Source organism: Labeo rohita, chromosome 4, assembly GCF_022985175.1.
Source record: "Labeo rohita strain BAU-BD-2019 chromosome 4, IGBB_LRoh.1.0, whole genome shotgun sequence".
In the NCBI taxonomy this organism is placed as follows: domain Eukaryota; kingdom Metazoa; phylum Chordata; class Actinopteri; order Cypriniformes; family Cyprinidae; genus Labeo; species Labeo rohita.
The window spans coordinates 34,001,096-34,013,276 of NC_066872.1; the positions used below are offsets into that span (position 1 = coordinate 34,001,096).

Here is a 12,181-nt window from a genome sequence, read left to right on the forward strand (position 1 = left end):
CCTAGATGAATGTTAATAAACCCAAACTCACAACAATATGCAGCGATGGAGTTTGAAATGCTCCACACATGTAAAAAACTAGAAAATAAGTAAAAAGAACCAGACTCAAACAGTTTGCTGTGTGTTTTGTGAATTCCCAGGTTCCATACAAGTGCAAAAATACTGTGTTTTATCCATGTTGGTGGATGAATGCACATTCAAGAACTGTAAACAGAACCAAACGTCATAAATCATTCAGCTCCTTGTTTTTTAAAGCATGGAACGGGATCCCAGTCCTGCTTAACACTGGGCTTGGCAAGGGCTCCTCTTCAGACTTCTGCTCGTTCAGATAGTTCAGTGTTAGTTTAGTGTCTGAATGCTAAAAAGCGTGCCGTGGCGTCTCTTTTTGCATACAAAAGTCTCACAAGATGCATAGTGAAAACTTTTATGCTTACTGAAGTGAGCTCAGTCAAGAGAGTGCACTAAATGTTTTAAGGATACTGACGTTACCATAAATGGATAGGTTTATGACTATTAACCTCGGGGAACGGCAGATTTTGGATGGGGTAGAATGCCTTATGAAGCCAAACACGAGCTGTGTGGACTCATAAAGGTGAAAGTTCACCCTCTTGTGGGAGTTTTGGCAGATGAAGGGAGTCAGCATGTGTTTTCTGGCAGAGCGAACAGATCTACCTGGTTGTGTTTTATAATGATGGCGGACTGTAGCTCTCGCTCATTATAACTAGTTACATGACTGCAAACAACATTCCATGAAAGAAATATTAAATATTCACAGATGTTTGCAAAAAGGGCTTTGTCCTCAAGTTACTTTTGGGTAATTGTGTCTGTCTGTGTTAGAATTAACATGTCTGCACTCACTGGAGAACGGCAGCAGAATGGTTTATGAATGATGCTGTGCGCCGTTTCTCCATGACGTTCAGCCATTAGGTTTGTGAAGAAAAAGAACTCGGTTTCGGTTCGTTTGAGATATTTATCTTGTCTGTGTCGGGTAAGATATGGCTCAGGAGTTACATAAACAATCTCAGAAGTCTGTGTGTGATACATCTGGCTCTGCTTGTCTGTTGAAATATCCTGGGGTGAATTCACTAAACGGTCGTGCCACTTCAGTGTGCACTAATTCAGTACAAAAACACTCTCAGTGAAGTTTAAGCAGATGCTAAATGCATTGAAATGTGACATTTTGAATCATTTGCATTTTCTATTTTCTATTTGAGAAGTCAAAGTCTATTGAATCTTCAGACAAAATATGTAAATAATAATAATAATAATAATGTCCATATGTGTGTATGTATCATATTTGATCAATTAGTGTTTAATGGTAATTTACTGATCACAACAAAAATATTTTTCATCGCATTTACAATCTTTGAAGAATTTCTATTGGTTTCATTTAATTGTTCATAGAAACTGTTTTTGTTTGGTGGCAGTCAAAAACAGCCAAAAAATTATTACATGTATATATAAATATCAACTTTTAAGCAAAAATACAAAAAAAAAAAACCTATAAAATAAAATGAGTTCTTTTTAAGCCTCACATGTTCACCAAAGCTGCTTTTATTTGAAAACAAAATATAAAATAAATAACAGTTAATTAGTACAACTAGTAAGTTCTTTTTAAGTCTCACATGTTCTTTTTATTTAAAAATAAAATAAATAATAGTTAGTAAAAGTAGTTCTTTTTAAGTTTAAGTTTTTAAGTCACATGCTCAAGGCTGCTTTTATTTGAAAATAAAATAAATATTAGTTAGTTTGTTAGTAAAACTAGTAAGTTACTGTAGTTCACTCTCACATGCTCACCAAGGCTGCTTTTATTTGGAAATAAAATAAATAATGGTTAGTTAGTTAGTAAGTTAGTAAAACTAAGTTAGATCTTTTTCAGTCTTGCATGCTTACCAAGACTGCTTTTATTTGAAAATAATAAAATAAAATAATAAAATAAAGTAAAATTAAAGTTCTTTTTCACTATCACATGCTTATCAAGGTTGTTTTTATTTGAAAATAAAATAAATAGTTAAGAAGTTAGTAAAAAATAGTATGTTAGGTCTTTTTAAATCTCATGTGCTCACCAAGGCTGCTTTTATGTGAAAATAAATGAATGAATGAATAAATAAAAGGTAATTAGTTAGTTAAAAAAAGTAGTTAGTTCTTTTTAAGTCTCACATGCTCACCAAGGCTGCTTTTTTTTTTTTTAAATCAATCAATCAATCAACAAACAAACAAATTAATTAATAAATAAATACATATTAGGTAATTAGCTAGTAAAACTAGTTAGTTCTCTTTTAGTCTTAAATGCTCACCAAGGCTCATGATCACATGTGTCACATGATCCTTCAGAAGTCATTCTAATATGCTGATTTTATGCTCAGGATTTCTTATTATTATATTGTTAAAAACAGGTGTGCTGCTAAATATTTTTGTGGAACCCATAATACTTTTTTTCTGGATTCTGGAAGAAATTTATTTGAGCCAAAAAAATGTAACATTATAAATGTCTGTCCTTTTTAACAATTTAATGCATATTTGCTTTATAGAAGTATTATTGTCTTTTAAAACAACAACAACAAAACCTACTGATCCAAAGTTTTGAATTGGTGTATAAATATATATCATCATGGAGCAATACTGTACAGTGAAATATTCCAGATTGCGGTAGTCTCCTGAATTATCTAGTGCTCAAACCTCGCTTACAAGACTGGGAATTGCTCTGTGCAAATTGCATTCAGCCGGGGTTTTTTTGGCCGTGTTAGGGCCGTTACCTGATTTGCATAATTCCTTTAGTGAATCGGGTGCTAAAACAACACAAACAGCATTTGCAAATAAACGACTATCAACAGGCACAATTCATTCTTAGTGAATTCCCCCTGAGTGAGGTACGTCTGGCTCCTCTTGTCTTGAAACATTACAGAGCGAGTGAACGGGACTACAAAATGAAAAGGTATTTGTTTAAATATTCCCCAAATATTTCTCTAAATATTTCTCTTATTCAAATCCTGTCCCGCTCTTACATCCTGTTACGACAGCATAGTCTTCAGAGCTCAGTCCAAACACACATCTGTCATCGCCCTGGCCTTTAATATAATGGCAGAATCAGGCTTGAGGTTCTTGTGTTGATTAATCAAAAATACGAATATACAAATATAGTGTACAATAATATATTTGTCTTTTAGGGTCAGGAATATCATTTTATGACTATAACTATTATTTTCTTAACTAGTTAAGTAAATCAGACTTTTGCAGGTTTTTGTTCCAGGATGGTTAGCAGACCACAAATGGCAATAAATTAATAAAAATAATAATCTTCATATGTCTTTATGTATCATATTTGATAAATCAGGGTTTTATGATAATTTATTGATCATTAAAAAAAATGTATTCCCTTCGCAAATACCTGCCCCCTTTCTTTACTGTTGCTATGTCCGACAAGCCATGTTTCTCATACACTGAAAAATACATTGCGGAGCAAAGAGCTAAGTAACAACGCAGCAACAGGCAAGACAGAGCAGGATACCTTAGATATGAGACAAAGTCTCAGCTTTCAAATTTTGTCATTTTTTTAAGAAATTCAAACAATAAATAGCATTTTGTAGCTCTTTAATGCGTCATAACGGATTGCTGTAGCACCTCAAGCAGCATGTGAACTGATCATCTTATTCTTTACTGGTTATAGCATGAAATAAACATGAATGAACATATCTTGAGAAGATAGAAGGTATCTTGTTTCAACCACAGAAAGAGGTAAATACACACCATTTTTCAAGTTCAAGTCCACCAAAGTTAATCTACTCGCTAGTCTAGTTTGTTTAAGGACAAAAATGGCAGATTTAGCATTATGATTGGTCAGATTGCCTGTTAATCAAACTCCCTTCGAAACTCCCTTCAACTGCATCTATTTTTAAATGGCTTTGTGACAGTCAAAAACAACTACAGCGTTATATGTATATATTAGTGCTGTCAAATCGATTAATCGTGATTAATCGAATCGAAAATAAAAGTTTAACACAATGTGTGTGTGTGTGTGTGTGTGTGTACTGTGTATAAATACACACATACATGTATATTTTTAAGAAATATTTACATATATGTTAGTGTTGTCAAATCGATTAATTTCGATTAATCGCATCCAAAATAAAAGTTTGTTTACATAATATATAATATGTATATAATATGTATATATAAATACACATACATATACATATTTAAGAAATATATATATATATATATATATATATATATACATTAGTGCTGTCAGATCATTAATGGCATTAGTGCCATGCCATTAATCACATTTTTTCTAATATGATGTAAACACAGACTTTTATTTTGGATGTGCCTAATCGTGATTACTAGATTTAACAGCATATATATGTGTTTTTGTGCAATTACTAGACCAAAATTTGACATTTTCTTCATGGAAATTTCTGGGAAATGCTACACGAATGGTAAACTAACTTTTTTGGACATTTCAGTTTATTTTGTGTATGCTAGCTGGCACATGAATCGCTTTCAGTGACATCATAGACATTATTTCACCCTCTGTTTGTGTTTGATGCTTGTCTAACGAATCACTGCACACATTACCGGGCAGAAAGAACAGCTAGGCCAATGTCTTAAATGACTCATGTTGGGTACTCAGTCCAAATGCATCAGTAACTGTGAAAAAGTTATAGTTGCATCAGAGTTTCTGCCAAGTCAGATCCTTAAAATTGTGACTCAATCTGCATAAAATTCAAATCCATGATTTCTGAGGGCACATGACTGATTGAGACCGTGTTCAAATGTTAACCACAAACCTGCATGGAAGTAATATTCCTATGCAATACCGGTCTGGTCTGGTCTGGTCTTACCTGCAGTGGACAGCAGGATAAAGATGACGGCCAGGGTGTTGAAGGACCAGCGGCCGTTCATGGTCATCTCTCAGCCCTCATGAAGAAAGTCAACACACGCTCATTTCTCACCGCCTGGTGCTCATTTTATTCTGCAAGCTCTGAAAGCAAAAACATGCAAATATGCAGGTGTTTAAACTTTATATTCTCTGAACAAGACAACAATGGCTTAAAAATCCACTCATCATTTACTAACCCTCATATTGTTCCAACATGAAATATAATGGAGTGAGCAACTCATGCATTATTTGAACAAAGACATCTGTTGGGCTTGAGTTACATGTGCAATATCTGATAAGATGGAGCTACAGCTGGTGTTACACCGATCCTTTTATTATTGCTGTCAAAAGGAAACTGTGCGAGATTAATGAGAAAGACTTGAGATTTGAGAATATTGATGAGGGGAATCTTAGTTTGAAAAATGCCACACCATATGCACTCATGACAAATAGATACAGCATGTTGCAAAGGATTAAATGTGATAATTCCTTATTGATGATTCCGTCCGTGCTTGTCTCTGCATGTGCTCTCTCTGATGAAAAGCACATTTTATAACCGAGCAATATGAATAAAGCTCTCCAGTCCCAATACAACATATCAAATCAAATCTCTCTGTCTAAAGCCTTTTCAAAGCCTCCATATCCTCCAAAACCCTGGTGCAACTGTCGTGAGACACATATGAAAAAACTATAAGATGCACCAAAGAGGGTGTGTTTGGAATAGAAAACTAACACACTTGCTACTGCAGGCCATGCAGTGTAACCACATGCTTTTTTTTTTGGTCAAAGCCATGACCTTGTGGTTATTACATCATGTACACAACATGGGCATGAGCTCAAATCCGGCTTGTGTATTTTCCTATTAGGTTTCTTTAACTAAAAGTGCCAAAAAAACCCCAAACAAACAAAGCAACGCTTTGTAAAACAAGATAGATAATAGGAAATATATCATTTAATATTAGTCAATTTAAAAAGTATAGATTTATATATTTTAGAAATTTTGTTTAATATTTAATTACATAAATGATTATTTATTATTTAATTTTTGATTGATGAATTCATTTAATTGTCAATTGTTTAGATTTTTTGATCAGTCATTAATTTATTATTTTAATTGATTATTAATTGAATTTGATTTAGTCAAATGTAAAATGTTCTAATGTTTGGCAAGCCAATCACAAACAAACAAACAATAAATAAATAATACAACAATAAATAATATAAAAAACAAGTCAGTAAATAACTAAGTAAATAAATACCTTTATATAATTAAGTTCTGGTTATTGCCTCATGTTATGGCAACCAAGTAATTATTATTAATTGATAAACTATAATGTTCAAAACATATTTACTTTCATTTTCAGTTATTAATTTTTTTGGTTTATTTAAATACTATAGATTTATATGTAAGATATTAAAATTATTTTAGATAATATAATTATTTTATTATTACATTACTAATTTAATAAAAAAAATTATATTTGATTTAGTCAAATGTAAAAATATTGTAATGTTTTGCAGTTCAATCACAAAACAAACAAACAATAAAACATTAAATAAATAAGTTTTCTTTATCTGTACATTTCTGTACATCTTTTGTGTTTAATTATATTAGTATGTATTGAATATAATATATTAGCATAATTATGATTAATTCATAAACTAATTTTCAGTAAATATTAGACCTGTCAAACGATTAATTGTGATTAATTGCATTCAAAATAAAAGTTTTAGTTTACATAATGTGTGTGTGTACTGCATGCACTAATTATGTATATATAAATACGCACACATGCATGTGTGTGTATATATAGTTATATAAAAGTATGTTTATATATTAAATATTTATATGTAAAATCAATTATATAAATATATATAAATACATGTAAATATTTTTTTAAATATATACTGTATGTGTATTTACACTACCGTTCAAAAGTTTGGGGTCGGTAAGACTTGTAATAGTCTTTAAAGAAGTCTCTTATGCTCATCAAGGCTGCATTTATTTGATTAAAAATATAGAAAAAAAAACAGTAATATTGCAAAATGTTTTTACAATATAAAATAATGTTTTTTATTTTAACAAACTTTAAAATAGAATTTATTCCTGTGATGAAAAGCTGAATTTTTATCAGCTGTTACTCCAGTCTTAAGTGTCACATGATCCTTCAGAAATCATTCTAATATGCGGATTTATTATTAGAATGATCAATGTTGGATAATATCAACAGTTGTGCTGCCAAATATTTTTTGGAACCTGTAATTTTTTTTTTTTTCAGGATTCTTTCATGAATAACAAGTTTAAAAAGTACAGTGTTTATTCAAAATATAAATATTTTATAACAATGTAAATTATTTATTATTAACTTTTAATAAACTTTCAATTATTAACTTAATACATCCTTGGTGAATAAAAGTATTAATTTCTTAAAAAAAAAAAAAACAAACAATAAAAATGTACTGACCCCAAACTTTTGAACGGTAGTGTATATTTTCATAATATACACAGTATACACACATATTATGTAAGCAAAAACTTTTATTTTGGATGCGATTAATCACAATTAATGGTTTGACAGCACTAATAAATATCAATTTATTTATTAAAATATTATTCATATTATTAATAGTGCTATTAATGTATTACCTATAATAAATATTAACTTTAACAATCGGTTATTAATTTAATATTAGTTTAATAATCAAATGTAATAACTAATTAATTATTTTAAAAAAGAAAAGTTTAAAAAATTCCAGTCATAAAACCTGCCAGTCCAGTTGTAAAACTTAAAACAAATAAATGAAATCACTATCATGTATGGTTTATTTGTCATTGCCTGCCTGGATTGTAATTAAATATAAAGTCAAGCATATTGTATTCAGGAGCACTACATCCTACACAATATGTGGAATATTTTGTCAAATATTGTAGGTCACCCAGGCTTCACATGCATAGAGAAACTTCTCATACTGTGCACAGTATGTGTTCTTCATGATGCAAAAATAGTGAAAGCACTATGCCACACACTAGCATAGAAAAGGGGCCGACAGGAGGACCACATGGAACAGATGCATGTGACCTACCTAACACAGACATCTTCAGGAGAAATATGGCACTTAAGCACAACCAACTATTGTTTAAATGGAGCTGCACTGCATAATGCATATGGGCTTATGGGAGTACGTGCTTGGTGTGTGTATGCATGTGCGCGTCTCTCCTCCAGATGTATATTTATCATCAGTCTTTCTTATCTTTCTCTGTATGTTTATACAGCAGTCAGCATGTCTGTGTTTGGTTTACAGCTACACTAACAGCCTGGTCGCTCAAAGCTGGCCGTCTGTCATAACACGTCACCATGCCAATCCGCCTCTGTCACCCATGCGGGCCTCTGAATGGCTTGTTGGCAGTGAGAAACACTCCCTCTTGCCAACATGGAGGAAACAAACCACACACAGTTACACACAAAATACAGCAGAAGCTAATAATGTGTATCAGTATGCATTCATATTCGCACAAGCCCGTGGCACAGATAAACTATTCACTTCTAGACATATTTGGTATTTTAGATTTGATTTCAGATCCTCCTGGTAACAGATTAGGAATAATGTTTGTATGTTTGTAGAAATAATCAATAACGCTGTGGATTGTTATATATGGCCTCATGTTTTTACAGGAGTCACATATACAGTTCTGTGCAGTTACCGAATCATAAAACTCCCTTGAGTGTCGACAATCAGATTTCCCGCTTTTTCTGAATTCGAAATGAGGTAATGACTGTTTACTCAGTCATTACGCCTTAAGTCAAAGCTGATATCTTCATATCGTAATCGTATAAAGAAAGCAGCTCTGTTTGTGTTTGTTTTTTCCTTTAATACTCGGCGAGGTCTGAGGAGATAGCGAACATCTGCTATGCGGCTCAGATGAAACCGAAGTTGCACTTTTATATGCTAAAAGCAGAAAACAAAAAACATACGGTGGAAAAAAACACTGTCCTACGCACATGCCGACAGCTTTAGTGTTACCGTGGAAACTCGTGGAGACATTCAGAAAGTATGCGGACAATAAAGGGACAGTTTATCCAGAAATGAAAATTACGTCATTGTTTGCTCACCCTCATGCCGTTCCAAACCTAAAAAGACTTTTTCTTCTGTGTAATGCGGAAAATATATTTTGAAGACTGTTTTGTCCACAGTAAAAGTCAGTGGAGTTTTGTATGGACTAGACAAAACAAAACAAACAACATCAGCGATAAAAGGAAATTTTTTTTTAATCTGCTTTGAAAAATGAAAATAATATTCAGTGTTTTATATATAGTGATGTCAAATTGATTAATTGCGATTAATCGCATCCCAAATTTGAAAAAAGTTTGTTTACATGATATATATTACATATATTTCTTAAATGTATATATGCATGTGTGTGTATTTATATACATATATAAATATACACCATACACACAAATATATTATGTAAACACAGACTTTTAATTTTAAATTTTTATTTATTTTTTATATATATTTTATTATATTTTGACAGCACTTACGTAATATTAATGTTAATTTATTTACAATGTATTATTATTGATTAGAATATTATGCATATACATATTTTAGATATTATGATATATTTAATTTATTATCATTATAATATTATTTAATAATTTCCAGTTACCAATAATAAACATATTAAAATATATTATATAAATGAGTAATATATTTATTTATTATGCTATATTACTTTAATTATAAATTGGATAATTATTTAATTATGAGTTATTTAATGAAATTGTCCATTTTATATTAGATTTAATAATGAAAGTTAATTTAATATAATGTCCATGTATTTATTTATTTATTTTTTTAAATTGACAGCATTTTTAATCGATTTGACAGGACTAATGTAATATTAATATGCTGATTTATTTATAATGTATTATTGATTTGAACATTCTACATATTATGATATATTTAATTTAGTATAATTATAATATTATTTAATAAATTCCAATTAGTAAGAATAAAATAGTTAAGAATGTTTTAACTCTTGTAGTCCATACTGTGAAAATCTGTGGGGTCCAACACATTTAATAATGATAATTATTTTATTTTATTTTATTTTATTATTTTATTTTATTTTATTTTATTTTATTTTATTTTATTTTATTTTATTTTATTTTATTTTATTTTATTTTATTTTATTTTATTTTATTTTATTTCATTTCATTTCATTTCATTTCATTTCATTTCATTTTTTTATTTTATTTTATTTTATTTTATTTTATTTTATTTTATTTTATGTTATGTTATGTTATTTTATTTTATTTTATTTTATTTCATTTCATTTCATTTCATTTCATTTTTTTATTTTATTTTATTTTATTTTATTTTATTTTATTTTATTTTATTTTATTTTATTTTATTTTGTTTTATTTTGTTTTGAATGTTTTAACTCTTGTAGTCCATACTGTGAAAATCTGTGGGGTCCAACACATTTAATAATGATAATTAACTTTTATTTTATTTTATTTTATTTTATTAAGAATGTTTTAACTCTTGTAGTCCATACTGTGAAAATCTGTGGGGTCCAACGCATTTAATAATGATAATTAACTTTTCTTTTCTTTTCTTTTCTTTTACAATGTTTTAACTGTTTTTGTCCATACAGTGAAAATCATTGGAGTTCAAAAGACCATTGTATAGGCATGTTCTATTGGGAAAAAAGGCATTTATCAAAATATTTATTAATGATATTTATCATTCTTCTTTATAAAACAAGATTCAGTTGTAGTATTCTGCATGGCTCTTGTTTTACAGTTGAAACAGTGATTTCCCCCATTTAAACCTAAAACCTTTTAGTATTTTCAGCAAAATTAAAAACAAAGAAAGCTACAGTGCATGTGTTCCTCAGATGGACGAGTCCCTCAGAAACAGAAGCGTGCTGCATATGGCTCTAAAATCTCTGACATTTGTGTCCAAATGTACTAGCAGTGGCTCTCCTGGCAGTACATCACATAGCGCTTCACAGAAGCTGAGAAGAGTGTGAAGGACTTTCTTCTCCCAGAGCTACACTACCCTGTGTTTATCCATCCCCTCCGGACCCTCGTACACGTGTGAGAATATAGGAGAGAACGGGAGACGCTCCTGTTGCCTTGTGCGAATCACAAAATTCTCCTAGTCATTGTTCCTCTCTGAAGATCAATTAATATTTATGTTCATATGCTCATCCAAACACCCGCTGCCGTTGACTGTTGAATAATAGAGTAGCTACTTACTAATTGTTTGTGAATCTTCTGTCGCTTGTGAATTTTTTATTACAGAATGCTTTGTAAACTAATGTCAGTTTAGAACGAAACAATGCCAGACTGTGAGAAGATTCAACATCATCCTTTGAGACGAGTTCCTTTCTGTTCTTTCGGTTTCAAGGGGAGTTTTTTGACAGAATTGGGTAGAGGAGGTCTGGAAAACCTGAAGAGAGTTATCCTTTAGCATTCCCATTCATCTCGGTGGCAGTTTTTGGCGCAGAAGTAGCAAGCAGGGGAAAATATATACAAATATATACACAGGATATGTATATGTTACTCGCTAAGCATACACATCTACTTATTTAATGTCCACAAAAACCATTCATTTGGATCATGCTAACTAGCCAAACCTGTGGCTGATTTGACTGGACAGACTCTATAGATGTTCATTGTAAAGGAAAATGGGTGTTAAAGTACTACTGTATTCAAAAGTCATACATGAAACGTACATGAGACGGATCTGGTGTGGAAAAAGAGCCTCTACAGAGCACTATTACAACCGCGTTATTCATATTCAAAAGCACCGCAGGACCAAATGCAAAGTGATACAGAATTTCAACAATGTCCCTCAGTTACTGGTCTTTTGCTTTTTGCCTGGCTAGGCTATTTGAAGCTGCAAAAAACTAGCCTTAACCCTACCGCGAAAAGATAAAGTCGACTGTCAGCTCACAGAAAGCAGTCCATTTTTGTAAATGCAAATCTATGAGTGTAATGGGAAGCTATTTTGCAAAATGTCACTGATTGTGCCAGATGATTTTAACTTTTGTGCTTTTGGTAGTTTAAAAAGGAAAAGAAAAACCCCTCTAGACTGCGTCCAGGGATTCATGTGTTGGGATGTGTGTTGAACAGTGAGGAGAGAGGGAAGGGTACATTTAGATAACATGAACTAACGTCATTAGCACTGCAGATGGTACAGTCTGTTCTCTGCTCATCCCCATAGTTACCATCAATACCCCTTACCTAAAATCACAAAGAATGGCACAGGGACTCCTTCAAA

General features: G+C 31.2%; 1 protein-coding gene across 2 annotated transcripts in view; it reads right to left on the reverse strand.

Moving 5' to 3' along the window:
* Nucleotides 1–12,181, reverse strand: part of shisal1a (shisa like 1a) — a 44,418-nt gene that overhangs the window by 26,211 nt on the left and 6,026 nt on the right. For both annotated transcript variants that reach the window (XM_051107883.1, XM_051107882.1), the window contains exon 2: nucleotides 4,845–4,984. In XM_051107883.1, coding sequence (XP_050963840.1) covers nucleotides 4,845–4,911 — 67 coding nt within the window. In that variant the 5' untranslated portion in view covers nucleotides 4,912–4,984. The remainder of the gene's footprint in view (nucleotides 1–4,844; nucleotides 4,985–12,181) is intronic.